Below are 27,287 nucleotides of genomic sequence, written 5' to 3'. Positions count from 1 at the left end.
ACAACGGCTACCCCACCCTTCGAACCGAAACGCATTACTGCTTCACGGCGGAAGTAGGCGGGGTGGTGGTACCTACCCGTGCGGACTCCCAAGACGTCCTACCACCAGTGATTACGCAAATTATAATTTTGCGGGTTTGGTTTTTATTACACGATGTTATTCCTTCACCGTGGAAGACCATCGTGAACATTTGTTGAGTACGTATTTCATTAGAAAAATTGGTACCCGCCTGCGGGATTCGAACACCGGTGCATCGCTACACACGAATGCACCGGACGTCTTATCCTTTAGGCCACAACGACTTCAAAATATATACTGACCACCATTTTACTGAGACTATATTTCATCCTATATTATCTCATCTCATTTCATTTAATTTCATCCCAGTTGATTAATGTCTCAACTTAATCATCTTCGTTTAATTTCACTGCATGCTATCATTTTTCATAAAAATAAGAATATAAATTTTAATAAGACGTGACTTAAAGGCCTTAGTTACCAGGTCATAAAATCCATTAAAAAAAGATAGATAGGTACTCAGAGTTTTTAGCGGAAACGCGAGGAGTGAATTGTATTTCTCCCATATCATCTCGTCTCATTTCATTTCATTCCATGTTTCATTTATTAAAAGTTTTCATTCTAATTAAAATAAGACGACCTAAAGGTCTTAGTTACCAGGTCGTAAAAACACTTATAAAAAAAGATATTGTACAGAGTTTTTTTTTTAAGAGATTTTATGACCTGGTAACTAAGACCTTTAAGTCATGTCTTATTTTACTTTATATTCTTGATTTTATGAAAAATGATAATATGGAGTGAAATGAAATGAAGATGATTAATTTGAGACATTAATCAACTGGGATGAAATTTAATGAAATGAGATGATATGGGATGAAATATTATCGCAGTAAAATGGTGGTCATTTACTGAGATTTTTTCAGTGGACTTTTTGGAGGAACCCGAGAAGTTACGTCCAGCAGCTTTGTTTCATTTTCCCACATTTGTGCACTTTCACAGATATTAAACAGTTAATAAACCACCATTATTACACATTTAAACCTGAAGAAACACTAAATAGACAAAATAAAACAAATCACACAACTTCACTTCTCGCGTTCCCGCCAAAAAGTCCTTGTACAGAGTTTGTACAGGTGTACCCATAGATTATACACATAATATTTGAGAAGTGTGCCTGCCTAGCTACAAAGCAACATCCGGAGTTCTTTACGTTTCTACCTATTTAATAATATATATATGTACGGTACTTTGAAAAGTTATTGAGAATAGCAAAGTACATAAACATTAGTTTATATGGTTTTTAAGGCAAAAAGATGAGTTGTGCTAGCGAATTATCTCAGTCGCATGAGTATCTAAGTTTCCGAAGCAGCATTCCTTTAAGAAAAATCGTAGTAGACTCGGATAATTCCAAGGTAATCTAATTTATTTACAATTTTCTCTACATTGTTTAAAGATTACTAACGTAATTTACCGTATAACATATATAAATTATTACAATAACAGACGTGCGCTAAATAAAAGTAAATCAAAATTTTGAAAAACAAAAGAGAACCACAAAATAACAGCAGCAAGTAGGTGCCAGGGTTAAGGTCCAACAATATAGAAAATAAATCAGCAAAGATTTCAAGGCTTTACTAACTGTATGAAGAACCCAGTCAGAAGTGTAGGTGCTTCCTTAAAGATTCTTGAGTAGTCTAAAAACGGGTTAAAAAGAGTAACTGAGTCGTCACCCAGTTGCTCTTACAGATAAATAGGTTGCCACTTTCACAGATGATGCCTTGAGAGTCAACAGAATTATTCATGACTCAAAGAAAACACAAATTATATATATTTCATCAGTCACTCAATGTTTGCTTTTAATATTATTTAACCATCTCTATATAGCACAATTATGTGGACTAAAATGATATGTCATACTATTTTTGGTGAAGCAACTTTCTTGCATTCATTCAATCAACAGCAGTAATCTAGCTTCTGACATAACTCTTAAATAGCATTAGTTTAGTAGAAACCTTTCTCCATGCTATTCTTAAGTATAAAATGAAATTATCATCATATAAACAATCGCAGCATCTAATACTGTATCAAAGTGCTCAGAGAAGTTCACCTTAGTCCTAAGTGATTGAATATGATAATAGTCCTGTAAACATACACAAGGGTTGCAAGTCCAGTGGCATTCTCAAAGTCCCTCTATCAGCAACATGATGAACTCTGCACCTACACTATGAATGCTAAGCAATGCTATGAATTGCTAAGATATTTGTCTCATATATGATAAGGATATATGATAATGAATTGTAAACATTGTTTGTAGTTGAATTTTACTATTAAACTTAATAATGATGTACACACATACAACATGTGACTGAAAAAGTAATTTTATAAAGCCATAGATGAAAAGGGCTCTAAGTAAAAATCTATTGTTTTGCAGGCATGGAAAATATTTGATAGTGGACCAAGGTCAGTTGCATGTCCTTTAATATGTTTACCTCCAGTTTCTGGAACAGCTGATATTTATTACAAGCAAGTTATGGGCCTAGCATCACGAGGCGTTCGAGTCATATCTGCAGAGGCTCCTCCTTATTGGAATTTAAAAGAATGGTGTGATGGTTTCAAAAGACTCATTGATATATTAGAGCTTGGTAAAGTGCACATATTCGGAGCATCTTTAGGTAAGTTATTTCATGAAACAATAATATTTAGCTATTATTAAAAGATATATATAGCTAGAAATGCAATTCTCTAAATAATCCACTTTTTATTGCTTATATGGGTTGATGAGCTCACGGTCCACCTGGTGCTAAATAGTTACCGGACCCCATAGACATCTACAACATAAATGCCATCATCCGTCTTAAGACAAGATTTCTTTTTTCTTTTTTTTCTTTTTTTGTTCTATGCTAATAGCCTTAAGAGGCTATTTCAGCTTCACCCTAACATGTGTAGGTGAGCTCACGCGGCTCAAACCATAGTGTTGCTAACACGACCCTAGCAAGAGCAGTGCTTCGCAGAATCTACCACTAGATCGGAAACGCGACCCACTGAGAAGATCCAGCGAGAAACTCAGTGGGCTGCGTCTATGGGTTAATTCGCTCGTCGAACCCTTCGTCGCAAGCGACGGGTTCGACGAGGACGGTCACCGGGAAGATTTCTAAAGTCTCCATTTTAACAGTACATAATATTATTATATACTTGTTATATGTATATAATAGATTAGTATAAATTTATCTACATCAAAATATCTAAAAAAAAGATAGTCAGACGACAAAGATAATCAGTCAGAGATCACACTAGATTTCATCATGTTTTAATATTTATTCCTGTTCTAATTTTAGGAGGATTCATAGCCCAAAAATTTGCAGAACTGACCAGAAATTTTCCTCGTGTCGCATCACTTGTTCTGTGTAACACATTTGCGGATACGTCTGTTTTTGAATACAATGACTCAGCAGCATTATTTTGGTTACTTCCATCACTAGTTTTGAAAAGAATGTTAATGGGAAATTTTACTACTGACAAAGTCGATACACGTATGGCCGAGTCAATTGATTTTATGGTTGAAAAGGTAAGCTGAAAATTTTAGTTTTATAAGTTAATTAAGTGCATAGAAAGTTTAGGTAACAGTTTTAAGCTAGCTTTTTGGCTTGGATGAAGTATTAAAAACATTGTTGATGGCTCCTGCTCTAAAAATACAATAATAATGCTGGTGTTCCACAAAAATCAGTGCTCTCCTTCACTCTTGTACATCAATGTCGTTCTGTCAATGGACACACCTTTTGAAAAGAGTCCTTAACAGTAGATAGTGACAATTTAGCAATGCCCCTTGCACTGCTGATGTCTATAATCATTCACAATCAAGTTATTTTTAGAGATTCAGCCCCAAGGTATATTTTCCTGAATTATGATGCACAAACAAGACAAGAATGAATATACTGGTGGTAAGACCTCTTGTGAGTCCGCGCAGGGTAGGTACCACCACCCTGCCTATTTCTGCCGTGAAGCAGTAATGCGTTTCGGTTTGAAGGGTGGGGCAGCCGTTATAACTATACTGAGACCTTAGAACTTATATCTCAAGGTGGGTGGCGCATTTACATTGTAAATGTCTATGGGCTCCAGTAACCACTTAACACCAGGTGGGCTGTGAGCTCGTCCACAAGCAATAAAAAAAAAAGATATTTGGAATCGCTATTCAATTGAGACTTCAACATCATTCCTCAAAATGGGTGACAGTGTTCACTTAGAGATGTTTACGAGCTTAAGCAACTAGCACAGGGATGGGTTGTGGAGTTGTCTGCTCATGTAGTCATTAGCTAATATTGCAATAGTTTTTACAATACTTTTTTTTACATTAGTGATAGTAGATAAACACAATTTATGTTTCGGCAGCTAGAAACTCTGACGCAATCAGAATTAGCATCTAGATTGACATTGAACTGCACTCCGAATTATGTGCAACCACATTTATTAAGCGACATTCCAGTTACGATTATGGATGTTTGGGACGAAAGTGCACTTAGTTCACACGTACGTGAAGATTTGTATAAATCTTACCCTCATGCGAAGCTAGCGCATCTCAAGAGCGGTGGCAACTTTCCTTATCTTAGTAGAAGCGACGAAGTTAATTTGCATCTGTTGGTATGTATAAATTAAAATAAATATGTATATGATTTTTTTAATAATTTCTTCGGACTTAATGATGTTCTAAAAAGCACATTTTTTGCAGATACATTTAAGACAGTTTGATGGTACAGAGCTTTCGTCGTCGTATCTCAGTTTGCACAAAATGCCGCCATCCCAATCTCCCACAGACTCGGAAGAGAGCCCCATCAACTATTTTAACCAAAGTGAAAAATATGTGCAAATTTCATGAAAATTTATGCAAATTCGCATCGACTCTTTGTTTCGTAAATTGTTTAGCAACGGTTCATGTCGGTCATTGATCTAAAAGTAAGTTCTCGACAGTATAGTAATCGGCAAACTTCTTGAGCAAATGACCTTGACTGCGCAGAACCGAATTTTAGATCACTTTGGTGGTGAGGGTGAGGCGCGACGGCAGGGGAAATCGTATCGAGCGCGTTATTGGTAGATCAGTCGAACCTTGCGTCCCGCACCGCGCCCTCATTCCGCTTGCTCCCAAAAGTACGCTTGCGTACAGTGGAAAGTCTATCGTTATTAATCGTTAAGTTATTTGTTATAATTGCTTGTGGACTTTGTTGCCATTGCTATTTGTTGAGTGTTTGTTGATTTTTTATAAAACATACACTATGCCGTGACAAACTGGTGTAGTACTTAAAAGAAAGGGTAGAAATTTGGTGTACGACGTATATTGCTTCATTATAAAACAGGGGAAGAATGATATGAAAAAATTAAAACAGACTTCGGAAGCAACAAAAACATCAGTGAGTACTGTTAGGTGCATTATTAACGAAGCTAAAGGCTCTGGCTTGCTCGCCGTGTTTCGGACTCCGGGTAAGAAAAGATCAGGGAAGAAGAAAGTTACCGGAATGGATAGTTTCGTTCAATCTGTAATAAAAAGATGTAATCATAATAACTACATAACAAGCAGCGAAACTCCGTACCGTAGAAAGACTTCGAAAAATTTAAAGAAAATATAAATTTTAATGGCTCGGAATGAAGCTTACGACGAATTATGAAAGAGCTAGGCTTCAGATGGAAAAAAAGAACAGAAAATAATCGGAAGCTGGTAAATGAAAAAAGTAACATTCGATTACTACGAATCGAATATCTTCAAAAAATAATTAATTATAGACAAAAAAGAAGACCGAATCGACCGAGTTGTAAACTACGCCGATGAGCCCTATGTCGACTCATCACGATGATAGCGACTCGGGTGATGAAAACAGTGATGATGATGATGGTCAAGATTATGATAACGAAAAAAAAATTACAATTGATTTTAATAATTTAATACCATTATGACGCAGAGTAAGTAATGTTTTTGCACGTGAGTGTACCATGCGCAAACTTACCCCCACTACGTCAACAAATGCTCAAGAAGTTTGCCGGTTATTATAGCTTGATTACAAATCATGCTTAAAAATAATTTAGATGTTTCAGTTGAGTACCTGCTTATATTATATATATCATTATGATTTGATTCAAAGATTGACATAAAAATTTAGATTTTAAGGTTATTATGATTATATAATTAAGAAAACTATTTTTATAACTGGGGTACATATTTAAAGATATGCATGATATGATATGTAATGTGATATTACAAATTATTAATTGTATGGGCTAAATTAGACTGAATTAATCATTAATGTTTTCTATGAAGTGCAATCATTCCTATTGTTATTTGTTTTAATATTTGAAGCTAAAACTAGTCTGATCGTGGGATAGCATTTAGGAAGGAAATAATAAATTTTGGAAACTTTTAAACAATATTTTTATTTTGTCTCTATTTTGACGGAACTTTAAAATCTGGTAGCAAACATTATTTATATCCATGTTAATGTCTTCATTCATAATATAGAAAACAACATATTTAAAAATGAGTGTTCATATATTTATATCTAGATTATAAATGATTACATAGATAAAATTATATTAATCAATTTTTTATTTTGTAATTTTATTATATTGAAATGTGAACTTCTTACTATAGTAGCATTGAAGCCTAAAAATCGAACTAGAGAAGTCCAGTGTGTTGCATTGTTTTCTTATATACCAATTAAGCCATGATTGCTTTTTATTATTAAAATGAAAAATGAACAATTTCAACATAAATTGTTAAACAAAATTTTCATGATCTCTTAATTAGATATTACTAACTAATGCGCCACTGAGAATGTAGGGTTTTTTTTATTGCATATGTCAGTGGAAGACCTCACAGCCCACCTGGTTTTAACTGGTTACCAGAGCCCATCCACAACGTAAATGCCGCCACTCGCCTTGAAATATGAATTCTAAGGTCTTAGTATAGTTATAACGGTTGCCCCACCCTTCAAACCGAAACACATTACTGCTTCACGGCAAAAATAGGCAGGGCGGGTGGTACCTAGCCGTGCGGACTCGCAAGACGTCTTACAACCAGCAAAAATTATTATATTATATATTTTATTTAGATTTTAAGTCTTCATTTATGTACTACTAAAATATTAAACCTACCCATTAATGTACATATTTCATACACATATCAATTCGGTTTCATAGGTATCTATCAGCTTTAGGTTAAAAATATAATATTTAATTGATCTAGTTTATTCCAATCAAAACTAAAAAAATATGTTAGTACTCAATATAGTCACTAATTTTTTCACTTTCACTAAATTAAATTCTGTTGTAATATTCGAGTACACTTCACATTACTTTATTACACTTTTTGTATTGCATATATCATCGTAACATCCAAAACTTATCGGAATCCAAATTTACTATTATTTTTTGAATTTGTAAACACCTTAAAGATGCTTTTAGTAATTGTATAATACCTCTTAAAATTAGAGTTATCAATACGTAACGACTCAAGTGCTTCTGTGTCACTAAGTGTCAAGCAATATGTGTTTAAAGGAAACACTAATGTGTGTTTGATTAAAACGCATTCTATCAATTATTCAGTTGTGTTTCAAATTTATTTTTCATATTTACCTTTATTTACTTAATTTTTTACTTAATTTCATTTTAATTTAAAAATTCACTGAACTTCTCCATCCAAAAGCATTTCAATACATTCTATCTAAAGACAAAATTATCAAATCTGTACAATACTACCGTAACTGTTAAATGAATTTCGATAACTAGTGTAGGTAACTTACAATCTTTTTTTTTTTTTTTTCGATGTAGAATGTAGCCCAAGTTGTGGATTATTGAGAAATTTAACACTTTCACGCATGCAATATGTGAGTCGTCTATTATCAAAGGTGGCAATCTGTGCATTTGGACAAAAAAATTTTATTGATATGTCAATACAGATTGATTTGAATATAATCGTCCCTTTCAAAGAATACGGTTCATACCTGCATTAAATAAAGGTTAATACTTAACCTGTTATTTATCTAAGATGTCGTTGAGAAGAGTTTTGTGACTGCCAATGGAATACAAAGTCAATAATTCGTTTTTCTGAATTACCAATAATTATCCAAAAGTCACATTGCCGGCTTTGATAATAGTCGACTCATGTATTCAACTGTATGTAGGTATACTGTATGCTATTCAACAAAAGGACGTATTATGTATCTCACTAATATATATTTTAAATTTATGTATCTCTTTCCATCTTACTTAAATGCTGATCTTTCTTCTCTTTTTGTTTTTGCAATGCTTTTTCACGTTCCTCATCATCCGAATAATATTCTGCTAAATCTGCTTCCTTAGGTACGGGATGTCCAGCCATCGTGCTTCCTTTTTCGGTTAGAGCGTTTATTTTGACTAGAGGCTCTTCATATAAATCTTGTGTTTCAGGCTGTGTCGATTGAGCATTGTGCGCTGTGACAGTTGAGTATATTGACATTGCCTAAAAAAACACTAGAGATGTTAATAAAATGAATTTTGAAATATTTAACTTAGTATGGACTTAGAAGTGGAGTAGTAGAATTCCAAAGAAAGTGAAGTTTCTATAATAACAAAGGACCTTAAAAACAGGCTAAAAATAATTATTGTTGTGGTTGATATTTGAATAATGTTATTCATATTATTAATTTTAAATGAAGCCTAGCCTTGGCTTTATCCATCCTACGGTTACCACGTGTAGCTTAACACGACGGATCGTGAGTTCGTGCGACGATTTTGCAATAAAACTAAAGCTAATAGAGAACGACAGAAATAAGACATTTCAATGAATATGGATGGAATTAAATACACAACGAACAGAGTGTATTTCTCGTTTGTGTTCTATAGACGTTCTTTAAAACAAAGTCAACAATGTTGTATAACTGAAGAGCCCACGGTAACACAGTCAAATCGATTAATTTAAATCGAGAAAATGTGCGGACTGCCTTCCGTTTATTTTCGCCCTCGTATATTTAAAAAGAACCGCCGTTCATAGAACGCATTTTATGCTGATGGATGCTACATGAACATTATATGCATTAAGATAATAGTTTATTGATGTTTTGGCCTTGGGTAACTCTGTCTAACAGGAGACTAAGAAATATAATCATACCTGTGCAACTAAATTTGAGACATCCCCAGCGTTTGCTGGTAATATAAGAGTGTTGTTAGTTCTAGCTAATTTATTAAAAGCTGATACATATTGTTCTGCCAGAGTTAATGATGCCGCATGTCTGCTGTCCTGAAATAAACATTCCAATGAAAAATTTTGTGAGTCTGCTCCTACGATTGGCGTTTACTCCCAGATTCTCATTTAATATACAATAAATATTTTGACCGTTTTTTTATAGATAACTTTTCTCGAGAGGTTGAGACAGATATCGTATTTTTATGCCTTCAATTTCTTGACCACACCCTTTTCCCCTTAAAATGTGTTTCGTATCCTTCTGTCATAGTTCTCGAGTACTTTCACCAGGTATGGATTTCGTGGGTCTTGTATAAGTTAATTACAGAGACTATAATTTTTTTTTATACACCGTATGGTTTCCTAAATGAATAAAGTAATAAACAAATATATATTTCAGAATTAATTTGACTAATACAAACCCTGTCGGCGAGTGCGTGTGCAATCAGTTTGAGCCCACGTGAGCGAGCCTCGGCCACCGCGAGCATCGCTTGCGCTTCACCCGCAGCTTTATTTATCTGCTCCTGCTTCTCTGCCTCTGTTCGTGAATTAATATTAAACATTAAACGATCTTGAAGTCTCATCTATAAAAGCATTACTGAACAATTAATTTATAGTGCTAATTGAATGTTTGAAAACAGATTAAATAGCCCCACTTATTTGACAAGTGGTGTAAAATACTTTGTGTGCTGGGTAATTGAATACTTAAATACAATTCAAAACAGATTTCAAAATAAATATTTAGTGGAGACGTATAGGAAGAGTAAAAGCACCTAATCTAAATAGGATTTGTCCTTTGATAATATGACGTAAAGAAATAAAACTTACCAGAAGCGAGTATCCTAGACTGGCGTTTTCCTTCTGCAACATTAATGTCAGCTGCACGAACCCCCTCAGACTCTAGTATGGCGGCTCGTTTCCGTCTCTCCGCCTCTACTTGCATTTGCATTGCTTCATGTACACGCGTTGGTAGTTTAACATCACCTACAAAAAAATATTTACTCAAATCAGTGGGAATTTATTATAATGAATTACACTCTATCAGAAAGGTTATGAAGATATTAAGATGTACATGTTGATAGGACAGTTGATTGCTTAAAAACAATTCTAGTTAAATAATAGATGAGCATGGATGAGCATAATGATACAAAGTAAAAACATTATGAAGTGTATATTACAATTCTTTCTTAAAATAGAAAAACACTCACGTATTTCGTATCTTAAACAAGTAATACCCCAAGCTTCACTGGCCTTGTTAATGGCGTGCACTATAGATACATTTAAAGATTCTCTCTCCCTGAACACTTTATCCAAAGAAATCTGCCCAATTTCTGATCGCATTGTAGTTTGCGCCAACTGTGTAATTGCAAATTCAGGATCTTCTACACCATATGAAGCTGTAATTGATGCCGATGCCAATAGGTTAGGACAATTTCTACAACTTATCAAATAACATACTAAAATTGATGGCATGCAAATTTTATTTATTTTGATTTGTCAAAATGTCAAATGGGTTTCAACACATTTCAACCACAAATGGAATCATAAAATTATTCTAATGTAAATTGAATTAAATATGATATAAATAAAGCATAAGAATATTTGGAAGGGAAAAATGAGAATTATTTTAATATTTTTGTCTCCGTTTTTGCTTTCTATACATTTTAAATTCAGCTATTTATGCCTGGAAAATTAAAAATTTTTAGTATTTTATTTACAATATTGTATTTATGACCTTTTCAGGCTACCTTAACAGTTTATTGATATTTAGTCTATGATTTTGCAAACAGATATCATCATTACAATATTACATTATTTATTCATCTTATTTTAAAGGGACAGGGCGAATGAAAAACACTTATTCAAACCTTATGGATCTTAGGTTAGTGTTATTCAATACTAATTAATAATCTACTAGTCTGTTTAGCAAAAATATATTAAAAAACTTCTAAAGGGTATATTACTCACCTAAATAAGGATCAATAATTCTAAGATAAAGTACTCCATCAATGCTCAATGTAACATTGTCAGATGTAATTGCACTCTGTTTAGGAACATCAATGGCTATTTCCTTCAAACTTTGAACATATTTTATTTTATCTACTATCGGCCATAAAATATTCAATCCTGGGTCCAAAATTCTATGAAATTTTCCCATTCTTTCTACAATCCATGCCTGAAATTATAATTTTTTTATACATTTTAAATTTTAACAATAATTTCATCATCAATTAGAAGAATAATGTCATTCAATAGTTTGATTATGATAATGCTAAAGTATCCAATTTAAAATACTGTTTTATATCATTACTCTTAAGCTTTTATTAATTTGTTATCATACTTTAGTTATACTAAACATTAATCAGTAATATTTTTAGCAAATACACAAAGCTGTATGACAATTAAGAATTCAAATTCTTCATTACAGGCTTAGAAAATTTCTAAATTTTTAGATTAAAAGATTCGAAAGTGTAAAATTTGTACCATACCATACAAAATATATTAATTGGATAAACTGGAGAGAATTGTTCTACACAGAACCGTTTGTTGGATAGCAAGAATTTGAAGCTATTATTTGCTACGTGATGTCAAGGAGCAAGCGTAAGACAGGGTAAAGTGGAGACAACTTGTGAGGGCCCTATGTACCAGCGGGGTACCCTAGGACTATAACACAACACACATTTGCTACAAGTGGTTTTTTTTTCATAAGTAACAATCAAAATTTCATTGTACCTCTTGTTGGGGAACAAACATAATTATTGTATTCAGTGGAGTTGTAGAACGACTTCGTACTGGCGAGATGTTATACAAGACACGAGCATTGTTTTGTAATTCAGGTAATAAAAGATTCTGCAACAGAATTTCAAGAGGTTATTTTTTTCAAATTTATAAAAACGTCTCTTATTTACGAAAATTTTACTTACCCGAAATGAAGCGGCTTTAGTTATTAAAAATCTATGTTGTGTAAACATTGTGAAAATATTTTTTCTATGAAGTGTCTTTTAATGAAGTTTAAAATAATATTTTCAACGTATTTATTGTTCTTTCATAAATTTCGTATGTTGTTTATATTCACACTATTTACAGACTAAATTTATATTTTTTGTTTGTTTGTCTCCCCAGACAAAAATAGGAGCATTTATACAACCACAACTAATTCAGAATTTCCTGACAAAATAGAATTACTATATTATCATCTGGCCGCCGAGACATGAAGTCTATATTATCTATGCGCCGAGACAATGCGATCCTGACGTCTGTCAGTTGGCTATGGATAGTTGGATGATGGGAAATAATTTTAAAAACACTAAGTATGTACATACATTACTACGTACAATTTAATATATTTTATTTAATTAAAACACATTATCATAGATGCTTGTCTGGATTCGCTTTTGGAATCGCTGCCCATAATAGAAATAATTATGTTCATAATATTAAGAGATTCAAAATAAATCCTTTGTTTGATCTCCTTGTTTCTATAGTAAATACCTAAATTAGGGAAATACCTAAAAAGGCATTATATGTCATGTACTATCTGTCCATGTTTAATTAAACTTCGGTTCGTGCCACTTACGACTGTTGAATCAATACTAAATAACATGGTTTCTTAGATACAATCGTGTTATATTTTTATCGAAAATAAAAAATACTATGTCTAATATTCAATGTACAATTTCTAACAGTGTAAAAAGTAAGGATTCTGATACAAAAGACATTGAAGACATAGACGAAGAATCCATCCTTGCTAAAATTAAAAGACTTAAAATCGAAGAGAATCATCTGATGCAAGCAATAAGAAAGCACAGCTATTCATTTAGAGATGCCGACGATGTGGCTACAGTCAGAGTGAACTACGATTCCCAGTCGAACAAAAATAATCTGGAGAAATCTATCCGAGAATTAAAAGATATGTTTGTGGAAATAAGAATGTGCACTAATTCTTCGGAAATTTTAAGGTCCATTGGTCAGTTTACAAAGTGAAATTAATATCCAATGACGATGTTTTAATGTTCGTATGATAGGATGACATATAGTCAGGATGGTAGTGACTTTGTGCAGGCTAGCCGTACTCTCTCCTCTAACGCCAGTAATTACGCAAATTGCAAATATGGGATATGGTATTAGATTTTTATTAGACGATGCGTACCTTCAAATTTAAAGTTGTTCTAAAACACGTGTTAGGTAAATATTCATAGGCAAAATTGGTATCTGTTTGTAGGAGCTATGGATCAAATCCCTGGATACGAGTTACAGTTCTATTCCAGCTGACTTAATGTGGAGTGGATGTTTCAATTATTATTTTAATCTACCACTGTTGTCACACTTGTCACATCGGAACGTATGACTGCTCCGCGTCTAGAAATAATAGGTTGGGGAAAAAGTTTCTTCGCATTTTTTAAGAAAATTCACAACATTTTTTAATATAATTTATTTACATATAACTAAAGTATGTAGGTACAATTTTGTTCGATAACTTTTTGCCATCTTGTAGGTAGGGACATGATCTCATTGCTATAGAAATTTTGTCTCTGTTAGAGACGCAAATGTATCATTTCGTGTGTTTGATTTTTTTACGCCATTGTTTACATTTTAATAGGTACAGATTTATTTAAAAAGTTGATTTTCGGCCCATTAGCCCCCTTTAATTTCAATATCTTTGTACTATTTTCAATACTACTGTATTTTAAGTTTTTCAATTAATCAGAATTTATCCTAATAAAAAAAAAAGTGTAGGTACTCAATAAAATAAAAATCAAGCACTTGTAATAACCAGCTATCTTATCTATCTTGCGACAGAAATCTGATGAAAGGCTGGACGACACGGGCTGGAAACATACCTAATGTAGATTTTTTAATCAGTTTTATTATTTTCTAGACATTCATGAAATAAAAACAACTATTGTGGAATTCGAGAAAAGATTGAAATCATTCACATTAAATTTACGTTCGGAAATGGTTGAAATAAAAAATGATGAAAACCAAATACTAGCAGAGGTATGTATGTATACATAATTTCTAAATTTCTTTAGTGAGTAAATTAAATTTAAAAAATATAAAAATATTTAACATAAAAAACTTGTAAATATAAAAAAAACATTGCGTGTATTCAAAATCAGTTTTTTATTTTTATTTTTAGATGAAACAAAATTCAAATATAACGAACAAGATCAGAATCCCAAAATCGCATCTACATTCCGCGACTTATAAAGACATGGTTCCCAGTCCTGTTAAATTGTTCATGAATTCGCCGTTCAAATGTCCGGTAGGTGGAATTGAATGTAATTAATTATTTAACTGCTAACAAACACTGTGTGCGTCTTTACAAAAATGTTGTGAGTAGATCAGTTTTTTTCATTCAAAACATCTTATGAGACCCGTCATGAATTTGGAAAAAAAATTGCCACTTATTGTTATTATAACAAATGGATACGTAACGTAACAGAGGAAACAGTTTAATTACTGTTATGAAGGGTTTTCGTAAATTAAAATTCTCCGATAATGTAAATAAATAAACGTTCTAAAATAAACGGTCCCAGCTAAGATACTGTGTTAATGTGTTATGGGTTTAGTCGTCTTAGGTTGTAGTTTAATGTCTTTGCAAACACAAAAGGACACAAAGAAGGTTTTTATTTAAGACGAACACAAAATATAGAAAGAAGGAGAAAGTAACAAGAAATATAAATGATATGCAGCACAGATAGGTATATAATACGGGATGCGCGTTCGCAAGTCAGATTTCGACTGTTGGAGGTGATACTGGATCGCTAAAAATGCAACGACCGTTCGTTTATGCTCCGATGTAATAAATTGTATTAGCGAAATATTATCGCCGCCGCTATACTGCAGTTATCACCTGACTTTGCTTGTGAATTAATTTTGTTTAGTGTAAATAATGTTTTGTATGTGTGATAAATGAATGTGTTGATATAAAATAAAGTATGTACGTGTTGTTGTGTAATGTAATTATAATAAAATATTATAAAATAAATAAATACATGTGAGCATGGGTACCGTAAACATATATTAAGAAATGTCTGCTGTGGAAACTTGTGCCCTTCTTGCTCCTTTTTTCTTTCCTTTCACATTCGCTGGTAGCCTAAGGGGCTACTCCCACTACGTTTTCGCTGGTAGGTCGTTCTCAACCTGAGAGAGTTTCCTAAAATTGATCCTAGCAGTGAGTCGAAGAATCGGCCATCGAATCGCAATCGCGAACCACTGAGAAGATTCGGTGAGGAACTCAGTAGGTGGTGTCTAAGGGCTAATTCGCCCGTCGAACTCTTTGTTGTAATCGACGAGTTCGATGAGGACGCTAACCGGTACTTGAAGAGCTTAAAACCACTGAGAGCGGATCTTGGAAATCCGAGACATGTAGTGTGCCCGGGCATTATCTACCGTTGTTAGTCTAATGGGCTATCCCAACTACTCATGGACCGGTAGGTGAGCTCGCGTATTCAATCTGGGAGAATTGCTAACACTGACCATAGCAAGAGCTTCCAAGAGCAGTGCTTCGCTGCGTCAATCTCAATCGATCAATCACGATGTTCGACCAGCCCATACCGTGGGCCCCGAAGGTCAAATATTTAGGCGTCACCCTCGACAGTAGGATGACATTCCGCCCCCACATCAAGACGGTACGCGACCGTGCCGCCTTCATTCTAGGACGTCTCTACCCGATGATATGTAGGCGAAGTAAAATGTCCCTTAGAAATAAGGTGACACTCTACAAAACTTGCATACGCCCCGTCATGACCTATGCAAGTGTAGTGTTCGCTCACGCGGCCCGCATACACTTAAAATCCTTTCAAATCATTCAATCCCGTTTTTGCAGGATAGCCGTCGGAGCCCCGTGGTTCGTCAGGAATGTCGACCTCCATGACGACCTGGACTTAGAGTCCATCAGTAAGTATCTGCAGTCGGCGTCCATGCGCCACTTCGATAAAGCGGCACGACACGAGAACCCTCTCATCGTGGCCGCCGGTAACTACATTCCCGATCCTGCGGACAGAATGGAAAGCAGTCGACGTCGCCCAAAACACGTCATCTCGGATCCTCCCGATCCACTAACGGTGCTTTTAGGTACTTCAAGCACCGGTCACCGTTCTCGTCGAACCCGTCGCTTGCGACGAAGGGCTCGACGAGTAAATTAACTCTCAGACACAGCCCACTGAGTTTCTCGCCGGATCTTCTCAGTGGGTCGCGTTTCCGATCCGGTGGTAGATTCTGCGAAGCACGACTCTTGCTAGGGTTCGTGTTAGCAACATCGTCAGGTTTGAGCCCCGTGAGCTCACCTACTAAAGTTAGGGTTACGCTGACATAGCCGCTAGGGCTATCAGCTTAGGTAGGAAAAAAAAAAAAAAAAAAAAAAAAACTCAATCAAATGAGAACATCTAGCGAGAAACTCAGTGGGTTAATGAATTCTTGATTATGTACGCACCAGTTATCAGTTATACAAAATTAATAAATTTTATGGTATAGGTCATAATTTTCCTGAATGATTTGTTTCTTCTTCGTAATATTCATTAATTGAAAACAAATTTATAACCTTTAACTTCTAGGCCGTTCAAGAGTTCCAAGAATTTATTGCAAACAGTAAAAATCGTCATGGTGGCTGGAATGAATATTATCACAATATTTTTGTCAAAACATGGATGAAATATTTTAGGTTAAATTCCGTTGATGATTTTGATATGTTCGTATCAAGTCTAGAATCTTCGGAATATTTCAATGATTTTCTTTTTGAACTACAAGAAAAATTGCAAGGTAAGCGTATATAAATAAATACGAAATATCGGTCAGCTTTGAAGAGAGTATATATAATTAAACTCAAATATGTGTATTCTATAGTTTTATTTGAAAAATTACTAAATATTACCTGCGTAGATACAAGTAATGTGTAACTCTTTGTGTAATAAAATTCCGCATTCAGGGAGATGTTCCTCCTAGGTCCTATCGTTGCTTTATCTGAGTTAACTTCCACTAATACCTGCAGTAGTACTCGTCTTTTAGACAAAGTGCTCACGCAAACCGCAACGAAGCATTCTGTTTTGATAGGTGAGACATTCGTTATACTATACAATAGAGACTTAGAACTCATGCCTTTGGATGGGTGACGGTGTTCACATTGTGATGGGCTCCAGTAATCCCTTAAATCCAGGTGAACCGTGAGCTTGTCTAGTAAAAATAAAGTCAGGTTCTTGATAAGTAGTGTTATCTTCGGTTTTCGCGAGCCTAAATCACGGATGGTTAAGGTATAGACGACAAATCAATCCCTAAAAATAGTTTCAAACTAATAAAACCGAAATAGAATAAAAGTAATGTATAATAACAATCTCACTATACCTTGAACTAAATACATCTGCTACTTACAATTGTTATTAGGTTTTTTTTTTTTTTTTTTTTCCTTTATGGCAATAGTTTTAACTTTATGCCAGTTTCAAGTGAAAGGTAGGGAAACTACACGCGACAAAGTCGTCAAAAGGAAACAAAAGGATAAGCTAGTTAAAAACAAGATATGGAAATAAATTAATAAAAATAAATTAAATATATTAAATCTTAATATTATTATTGATTATGAAAGAGGATAATACATTATAATACAATAAAGGATAAAGCAAAAGGCAGGAGATTTTAGTCGGAAACGGAACCTGTAGTAATTGTAAGGAATTCATAAAGGAGGTGCGGTCATATTGGGAACAAGAAAAGAAAATATGGTCGAGATCACCAATATCTTCTCCACACTCACAAATATTGCTATCAACAATACGAAGCCTTGCTAAATGATGAGGTGTACATACATGTCCTAAACGCATTCTGGAAATGATAGAAGTGACAATTTTAGAACTTTTAGCTTTAAAGAACCATGGTTTACTGGAGATCGAGGGTTGAATTTCAGCATAAAGTTTGCCTTTGAACTTGCTGCTTCTCAACCAAACATCATTCCATGACTCCCAAAGATAGGTTTTGGGAAGAGCAGTCAAATCATGACAATAATTAATGTATGGGACTAAGTCTCCATCCTTTATAGCTTCTTTGGCAAGCTGATCGGCTTTCTCGTTCCCTTTAATCCCACAGTGACTTGGAATCCATGCAAAGATAATGGTGTGATTTCTTTGAGAACATATCAAAAGCTTATCACGTATTTCGCAAATAATAGGATAACAAGGTTTCATTTGGAATGGAAATTTTTCAATAGTTCGTAGTGCACTTTTTGAGTCTGAAAATATGATTGTTCTTTTAGATTTTAATAAAATAACCAGTTCTACAGCTTTTAAAAGAGCAAAACACTCTCCAGTAAAAACAGAGGATTCAGGAGGAAGTTTAATCTTTTGTATTATTTTATGTTGCCAATGAACTAGACCGACTCCAACACAATCATCAATAGAGATTTTAGAGGCATCTGTAAAAATATAATCCCATCCACTCCAATTTTGTTCCTCAACGCTACTCATGAAACGAATATTTGTCTCCCGAATATCTTGTTTACCGACACCTATATCATATCTTATATCCGGAGCTAGAATTAAAGAATTGAATTGTGTCATAAATATGGATAATGATGGAGATCGATGAATGTGGCTGTGTATTGTTAAAAATTTACGAAAGCTTTTTATTAGACATGGTAATGATTTGTGACGCCAATAACGGGATGTCTGAATAATATTGTTCAATTCATGCAGTTTTCCATGAAGAGTATGGTCAGAAAACTGCATAGATTTGAACAAGTATCGATCGCTTAGAAATTGCCTTCTTAATTTTAAAGGAGGATCGCAGCATTCTACTTGTAATGCATTGGTTGGGCAAGATTTCATCACTCCTGTCACAATTCTCAAAGCTTTTGACTGAATGACATCAAGTTTTTTACTCCCCAAGACACTTCCACCATCTAATAGAAATGTGCCATAATCTAGAACAGATCTTACAAGAGCGTTATACACAAGTTTCATAGAAAACGGATGAGCACCCCACCATACACCTGAGAGGCATTTCATGATATTAAGTAGCTGTGCACATTTCATATCAATATGTTCATAATGGGCAAGTCCAGACAATTTTGAATCTAATATAACTCCTAAAAATTTAATTTTTGTTTGATATGGCAGAGATTGACCATTGAAGGTCACATTTATGACAGGAGTTGTACGTTTTTTAGAAAATACAACTATTGAACTTTTGGATACGGATAAATTTAAGTCATTTTTAACTAACCACACATTTAAACTATTAAGTGAATTAGACATGAAATTGCAAGCGATATCTATAGATTTATTTACGGAATAAAAAAGCAAATCATCTGCATATTGTAGCACATTTATGTGGGAATATAAAGATGATTCTAAATCATATGTATAAATGTTATATAAAAGTGGGCTAAGTACTGAACCTTGGGGAAGGCCTTTAAAAACTGTACGCTTTAACTCAGTAGTATTACCGTCTTTCTGAACGAATAATGATATGTATCTGCAGGATAGTAAATTGATGATAAAATGAATTAATAATGTAGGAACCTGTAGCTCTAATAATTTGCGTTGTAAAATAGAAATGTTCACATTATCATAAGCGGCAGCGATGTCCAAAAAGGCAGCTACAATATCTTCATCGCGCGAAAAAGCTAAGCGAATATCTGTGGTTAATATAGCTAAATTGTCTATTGTAGATTTTGACTTCCGGAAACCGTATTGACTATTGGCTATGAAATTATTGTTTTCAATAAACCATTCCAAACGATTCTTCACAAGATGTTCAGCAACCTTAGTTAAAACAGAGGACAGCGCAATAGGCCTATATGAGGCAACATCATTGGTAGGTTTGTTAGGTTTTTTAATCGCTATAACTTCTTGAGACTTCCATGTTTCAGGAATATTACCTGTGACCATGACTGAATTTATTAAATTTAAAAAATACATTAAAGCACTATTACCAAGATGAGATAAAAATGAGTACATAATACCATCCTGACCTGGAGATGAATCTTTAACATGTGAAAGCACACCTTTTAATTCATGTAGTGAAAAAGGAGAGTTTAAAGAGGAAGAGTCATCTGTCAAAGATGATTCTAAAGGAAAGTAGATCGATTCAGCAACTGATGGAGGAGCTAATCTGTCTAAAAAGGCATTTGTTAAAGAAGGGGGAAGTGAAGATGATGATAAAGATTCTTTGAAAGCAGACCGAAATCGTTTAATACTGCGCCAAACTTCTGTAGGGCACGTAGAAGGAGATAAAGATGTACAAAATGTTTTCCAGCCTTCCTGCTTTTTATCTCTGAGGAATTTACGTGTAATACAAATAACTTCATTGAGAATATCTAAGTTTTCATTGGACATGTCCTCAGCATAGACTCTCTCAGCTACCTTTCTTTTACTTACAGCATCCATACATTCTCTATCCCACCATGGAGGATATGGAATCTTATTGGATGGATTTCGTTTAACAGAAAAAATCTGATCGGCAGATTCTATTAAACATGTAGCCAGAGCTCTAGAAGAATTGGTCTCACCACCGCTAACTAATTCAGGCAAATCTTTTATTTTAGATTCGACAAGGTTCTTAAATGCAGACCAATCAGCATTATTTAATTTATATTTCACACGAGGTTTTCGTTTTTGATAAGGAGGGCGTCTAATAGGAGAGGATATGATAATCGGGAAATGATCACTGCCAAAAGTAGATGATGAGGTGTACCAAGAATGAGAAGAAGCAAGATCTGGGGTACAAATTGATAAGTCAACTGCACTAGGCTTCTCATTAGGCTTTGTGCGTCTGGTTGGTGAGCCAGTATTAAGTAAACACAAGTTTTGTAAATCTAATATTTCTACTAAATGTACACCATTAGTGTCAGTGGTGCCACAACCAAACATTTGGTGATGACAGTTAAAGTCACCTAATAGTAGGAATGGATCACTAAGTGAAGAGAGTAAATTATTAATGCTATTGAGAATAATAAAAGAGGAACGAGCGAGATAAATGGAAACTATAGAAATACTATCAATTTTGATGCCGACAATATTAATGGCATCATTAGAAATTAATGAAGAAAATGATATTCTAGAAAAATCAATTGAGTTCCTGACGAGTAATGCTACACCACCATAGCCATCGTATCTATCATCACGTAAGCAGGTATATCCAGGGACCTTAAATAGGTATCCTGGCTTTAACCACGTCTCGGATAATGCGACAACAACAGGAGAATGTTTATTTAACAAATATATTAAATCATGTTTCTTTGGAACAATACTCCTACAATTCCATTGAATTATTTTGCAATCCATTATTTTTATTAACATTAATTGATTTTATTTTTTCATTAATAGAGGCAACGTGGGACGGTTTTAGTAAGTTTGAGTTTATTAAAGTACTTAATAAAGCTAGTATCATTTCTAAGACATCAGAGTTTTCTTCCTCTTTACTTTTATCTACCAGAGCACAGCCATTTTTAGGCTCTGAAACCTGGAAATCTTTTAATAAATATTTATGAGCAACGCGATCATAACCATATTGATGCTTAGGAGGAGACCGAGGTTTTAAAAATACTGTCTTTTTATATGATGAATTAGTAAAATTGTTATGAGATGCAGACATCGTTGTGGGAACATATGCAGGTTTCGGTACTTCTGGAATCGTTGAACTTAGTGCATCTGCGTATGAAGGCTTAACAGAAGGAAAACATTTACTAGCTTCTGCGTAAGACATGCAGCTCTGAGCCATTTTAAGTTTGATTTCTGTCTGTCTCACAAACTCTGGACATGACTTGTCTATCGCTGAATGAGACCCTTCAACTTTACACATTACGCAGAATAGAGGATCTTCATCTGACCTGTCACATGAGACACCTGCATGTTGACCTCCACAGTTATAACATATTGGAGTCTTAGAACGACATTGTACTTTGGTATGACCATAACGACAGCATTTATAGCATTGTATTGTAGGAAAAATATATATCTCTACTGGAAGAGCATTATAGCACATAAAAATCCGTTTTGGTAAAACTTGCCCATCAAACGTTATTACAACGGATTCAGAGGGTTTCCAAGAAACCGAGTCATTAATTTTCACCTTGCGATTCAAACGTCTTATTTTAAGTATTTTGCCGCAGCCTAAAGGAACGGATACATTTCGTTGAACTTCCTCTACACTCCAATCTACAGGGACCCCACGAACTAGCCCCATCCTTGTTACGTTGAAAGTCGGAATGAAGGCTTTTAACTTTTTCGTTTCCAAAAAATTGCAGTTAAGAAAGTTATTGGCGTCTTTGTAATCGGAAAAGCCAACTACGCACCTATTTCTTCCTATACGTTTTACACTACCGGGAATAATATTTTCAAATTTGTTCTGCTTTAAAAAATTGCCAAAAGTTATAGGATGGAGAACGGTCCCGTCATCAGGTGAACTTTGTATACGTTGAACGTGTATCAAATAAGGGGAAACATCAGTAAGAACATATTCAGTCCGGCCGATCCAACGGGAGTCTGTATTGGTTACTGTAGTTTTCGTGTTATTTGAATTTCCCGCGTTAGAGTCTTGAGAGATATTTGAATTTCCCGCGTTAGAGTCTTGAGAGATATTTGAATTTTCCGTATAAGATGTTGATGGTTGAGAGGACGTTTTATGTGAATTATTATTATTTTGCGAGTGTGAAGATGACGTCGATTGAGATATAGGTTTAGAACTTTTAGAAGTAATCTTTTTTATTAAAATTGACTCATCTTCCATATTGCATAAACTTTCGCACTGACAGTAATCACCGCTAGAACCACCTTTCTTATTTCTCCTTTTCGTACACTGCCGACAAAGGCGTAGATAACGTGTTCGTTTACGACTTCCTTCACCTGTCTGAGATGATAACGAACAATCCGTATCCATTTTATCAAATTCATCTTGTGAAACAACAGTTACATATGATCCCACGGGGAGATTCAGGCCAACATAGCCATCATCCCCCCGATCGAGATCGGGGGGCTCGTTCATACAATATTTACAAAAATTATAAAAACTTACCAACTATACGATGACACTATACACAAATATGATACAAAGATTACATATATTACTAAAACTTACACTACCAGCTTATCCTCCGCGTTTTAACTATAAAATTAAATTAAATTTTCACCACCGTGAAAAATACGTCTACCATAAACGAAGTTTCCCGCGCTTTTTTTCTCAAATAGTGTTTATCTATAAATATAAGTGACATGTCGTTATTAGGTTAACGGTATATTGTACCACTAACTTTATTACGATTTGACAGTTTTCAAAATGGATGACATAATATCTCACTTTAAATGGTACGCCAAGTTTGTTTACTTGAAAGAAAATCAACAAAAAGCTATTAATAAATGGAAAACAAAGAGGAATTTGGTGAAGCAATCATCAAAGGTACATCTTGTGAAAGTAGTCTGCTGATAATATGATTTGATACCTACCTATATAATAGTATATTTACTTATTGGCGTATTTTCAGATGGAGTTTGATAAACGTGCCCAAATCGATTTACAACGATGCACAAGTAAGCCTGAAGATTAATTTAATCATTTACGAACTATTTAAACTGTATTACCAAACGGATTAGTTAAAATGCAATTGACAGATAAGCACACAAATGTACACAAGTCTAAACTAGACTTGCTTTTTTGTTAGTATGTTAATGATAGCGGTTGTCTACAAAAATCTTTAAACCTTCTTGGCTATCTATATTATACAAACTATTATTTTAAGGATTCTTACCCCGATTTTCAAGCGCCGAACTATCCAGAGCACATGAAATGTGTAAATCGTGGTAAGAACATGCTAAACAATTGTTATGTGGAGTTTTATGTTTCATTTTAAATTACCTTTTTATAATTCATATTATATTGGCTATTTTTATAACATCCACTTCATTAAATCTTTGAAAATTACTGTTAGGCAAACTAAAACTTCAATGATAATGATGATGCGTAAAATATCGGTCTTTGTTACTAAATAAATTACGAACGTATAAGCGACACTTATCTTTGAAAAAAAAACCAACTACTATTGAGAATTACCTATATCAATTAGTTTTATTTCTTAGGTGCGCGTGAAAATTCAGACACAATAATCGACGAAGGCAACAGATGGTACGTACCTATTACGTACGCGAATATGGAGGGTAAAAAGTAAGGAGCACCATCTCAGTGTTTTAAAAAGTACCTCTGAAAAGGAGCCGATTAAGGTAGCGCCATAGAAGCAATTTGAAAGATTTAAAAAACAGCGCCATAAACTATTAGAGTAGAATACTAAATGAAGAAGGGAAAAAACAAATCTTAAGTAAATAATAATAAAAAAAAGGGTGCGTGTTATATACGCGCGTAAGAAGTTATACTTTATTTTTATTAAATTTATTTCTTTTTATTTTAATACTAAATAATGAATAATAAATATTTAACGTTAATAATTTAATAATATTTAGTATGAATTATATTAAATAATAATTTTGTCATTTATATTACTAAAAAATGACTGCTAATAACACTTTTTTTATATTCGGCTATATTCATACTCGCCAAGCTACGTCGGTCGTACTGTAATGAGCGATTTAGTGGGCAACTTCATTCTGTTAATTTTGTGTCATGGTGCGCGCGCATCGTAAAATTTCACTCTCATCAATTTATCATAACGCGCCTAAAGAAGTATAACTTTAATAAATATTTGAGATTTTAACTTCTTCACTCTGTTTAAATTTGGTATATTCATATCATTACCATTTCCTACACTAGCGCTATTTCAGTGAGTCTTCCAAACAATAACTTGCTGTTTACAGGCAGACACTTTTTTATCTTGTTCCCTATTGCTCCTATTAGATACAAGATGGTGATTCTTACTTCTATCCTTTAAAGTTGTTAGAAAAAGCGTTGATATTTTAGAAAAAAAAAATTAAAGACAAAAGTAATAGAGAACGGAGCCGGGAAATATCGACCGACCGAATTCTGTAAACAAACTTGATATGAAAATTACGGTTCCGCTTCTGTGCCAGTGATCTCCAAAAGTGACGAAACCTGTCGAAAAATATCATCTGATTCAACAGAGTAATTAATTAAATGTGACATGATCTTCATTTTCCACGTTATAATGAAAACTACGTTTATGGCTTAATCTTAAACTATGAAAAATTGTGTCTCGAAAGATAGAAGATAGATTACCGACGTTTCGATTACTTTACAACTATCGCGGACGACTAAGGTATAATCGACATCGATATTCCAATTTTATACTAACTACTACTTAACTGTTTTTTTTGTACAAAATAGTTTCCACATTTTATGACGATTGTCCTTTCAGGGATCTCGTTAAAGAATCTATGGATTCAATTATGCGAGAACCGGAAAATCCGAATGGGTTGCATAAAGATGAAAAAGATACAAGCGTTACTGACTTAATGGCTAATTTGTTCAATAAGGAACGTAAACTGAATGATTATCGGAGACCCACTGCACAATGGATCAATAGATGTAAGACAACTGAAGAAAAACAGAATTGTTTCAATAATGAAACAGCCTTAGAAACGATAAGTAAAAGGTAATAATATACATATAACTATTATAATAATAATCTAATCTAAGCACATCACTATTTCCGGACAAGAAAGCCGACCACACTCTTGTTACAGTGCCGTAATTTCACCTCCTCAATAGGTCGCTTCAATTAAAGCTTGCTCCCCCAAAAAACACCGGTCAGGCCTTGAAGTAATGTCTACATACCTGGGCACAAGGCTCTCCAGTACCAAGATTCGATAAGCCTGATCACTGGGTCTAGGAAGAAAATTTTATCCTTCCTGAGGTATGCATCGCATGTTCCGCTGCTCGCTAGAACTCTTTTAGATGCCGGTAGTAGGAGGACTACTTTATTTTAGCATATCGCTACCTGCCCTTAAAGAGCGATTTGAAATATATAAAAATACGCTGTGCAATTTTCACAATTCTTGACGTAGTGGTCGCGAGCACGGTCGACAAAAACAAAATTAAATATTTTTTTCTTCGTTGACCACATCCTTACATAATAATATGTATACTAATACATATTAATGTTGTTTCCAGGGGCGTGCCTTCCTGGAGAACCAATTTGTAATGCCTAAATAGTAAATTATAAATAAGCAACATATAATGAAAATTATAACACAATTTCTAATAATTTACGGGTTTCCCTTGTTTTTTTACCTGATCGTCGCTTGTCGGTGTACATAGCTTTAAACTACTTGACGTATTTTAGACGATATGACTCAAATACTGAAATACACTATTACGTAAGTTCCGCCACAGGGCTGTTGCATATGTCATTATGCAAGACTACGTCTGTTTACAACCGCTTGCTGGTTTTCAAAACGCCGAAAGCAAAATTCACTTCCTATTGAGGTAAACACATGCATATTGATACTGCGTATCGATAGATAGATATGGATAGCTGTTGAAGTACTCGATGCTTACAGTGTTGATAACTAAGTAAAAGTGTGGGAGTTAACGGTGTTTTGGAAAAAAATCGTTTAGTAAAATAAGGAATCCATTCACGCTATCAGACATGCTGGACGCTAGTCTTCAATTGCCAGAAACAGTGGAGCAAATTTTAGGCTACATAGCCGGCTTTGTAAGCCGAAAACTGCAAGCGAAAATCAATTGTCCAGAATGCTTATCATTGCTACCTGCTAATGAAAATTTTTATTTTCACAATCTGATTAATTTGCAAGATTTTGGTGGACTTTCGTACCCATCTATGGTGTTGTATAAAATATGCACACGCACAGAAACACTAATAAGACAGATAATAAAAATACATGTTAACGGAAAATATGTCAGTGTTTTTCTAAAATAATTGATAATGAAGATATTCTACTCTTACTAAAAAAACAGTCACCAGACAAATAATGATCATTTCTTTTTTTTATAAACTGTGTAATGTAATGGTTGAATTTCTCAAAATCAGTCTTCCATACATTGCGAAAAAAGATTCTTTTTTAATGTCTTCTAGGCAAAAACTTACTAAATTAATTATATTTCGAGGGACATAGAGTTTATTACAAAAAAAAACAAATATATAAACATTATCCAATTA

General features: G+C 34.1%; 4 protein-coding genes across 11 annotated transcripts; 2 read left to right on the top strand and 2 right to left on the bottom strand.

Moving 5' to 3' along the window:
• The first annotated feature begins 1,150 nt into the window (after positions 1 to 1,150).
• LOC101743343 (maspardin) lies at positions 1,151 to 6,426 on the top strand. Its single transcript, XM_038017520.2, has 5 exons — positions 1,151 to 1,430; positions 2,450 to 2,690; positions 3,354 to 3,583; positions 4,405 to 4,653; positions 4,742 to 6,426. The coding sequence occupies exons 1-5, from the start codon at positions 1,332 to 1,334 to the stop codon at positions 4,886 to 4,888; spliced, it is 966 nt and encodes a 321-aa protein (XP_037873448.1). The 5' UTR covers positions 1,151 to 1,331; the 3' UTR covers positions 4,889 to 6,426.
• On the bottom strand, positions 6,407 to 13,480 carry LOC101745798 (stomatin-like protein 2, mitochondrial). Of its 2 annotated transcripts, none has more exons than XM_062674016.1 (8): positions 13,368 to 13,480; positions 11,951 to 12,067; positions 11,186 to 11,393; positions 10,426 to 10,614; positions 10,046 to 10,201; positions 9,640 to 9,755; positions 9,146 to 9,274; positions 6,407 to 8,497 (listed from the first exon to the last, which is right to left on the bottom strand). In XM_062674016.1, exons 2-8 carry the CDS (start codon positions 11,969 to 11,971, stop codon positions 8,243 to 8,245), a joined length of 1,074 nt encoding a protein of 357 aa, XP_062530000.1. In that variant the 5' UTR covers positions 11,972 to 12,067; positions 13,368 to 13,480; the 3' UTR covers positions 6,407 to 8,242. The 2 variants fall into 2 exon arrangements, with proteins under 2 accessions (XP_062530000.1, XP_037873447.1); XM_038017519.2 differs by lacking the exon at positions 13,368 to 13,480 and adding an exon at positions 12,142 to 12,485.
• Positions 12,737 to 27,287, top strand: LOC101743061 (coiled-coil domain-containing protein 112). 6 transcript variants are annotated; one of them, XM_062674015.1, is made up of 10 exons: positions 13,045 to 13,184; positions 13,440 to 13,589; positions 14,097 to 14,215; positions 14,358 to 14,483; positions 16,777 to 16,981; positions 23,472 to 23,599; positions 23,685 to 23,730; positions 24,277 to 24,322; positions 25,524 to 25,760; positions 25,877 to 26,016. In XM_062674015.1, exons 2-10 carry the CDS (start codon positions 13,562 to 13,564, stop codon positions 25,929 to 25,931), a joined length of 990 nt encoding a protein of 329 aa, XP_062529999.1. In that variant the 5' UTR covers positions 13,045 to 13,184; positions 13,440 to 13,561; the 3' UTR covers positions 25,932 to 26,016. The 6 variants fall into 6 exon arrangements, with proteins under 6 accessions (XP_062529997.1, XP_012549455.1, XP_021206117.1 ...); XM_062674013.1 differs by lacking the exon at positions 13,440 to 13,589 and having other exon boundaries at positions 12,737 to 13,184; XM_012694001.4 differs by lacking the exons at positions 13,440 to 13,589; positions 25,877 to 26,016 and adding an exon at positions 26,279 to 27,287 and having other exon boundaries at positions 12,745 to 13,184.
• LOC134200677 (uncharacterized) lies at positions 17,601 to 23,401 on the bottom strand. Of its 2 annotated transcripts, none has more exons than XM_062674012.1 (2): positions 19,141 to 19,367; positions 17,601 to 18,734 (listed from the first exon to the last, which is right to left on the bottom strand). In XM_062674012.1, exon 2 carries the CDS (start codon positions 18,667 to 18,669, stop codon positions 17,767 to 17,769), a length of 903 nt encoding a protein of 300 aa, XP_062529996.1. In that variant the 5' UTR covers positions 18,670 to 18,734; positions 19,141 to 19,367; the 3' UTR covers positions 17,601 to 17,766. The 2 variants fall into 2 exon arrangements, 1 of the variants encoding a protein (XP_062529996.1); XR_009975689.1 differs by having other exon boundaries at positions 18,526 to 18,734; positions 19,141 to 23,401.

Source organism: Bombyx mori, chromosome 19, assembly GCF_030269925.1.
Source record: "Bombyx mori chromosome 19, ASM3026992v2".
Taxonomy (NCBI): domain Eukaryota; kingdom Metazoa; phylum Arthropoda; class Insecta; order Lepidoptera; family Bombycidae; genus Bombyx; species Bombyx mori.
The sequence above is the reverse complement of the archived record's forward strand: the minus strand, read 5'-3'. Positions and strand labels throughout refer to the sequence as shown.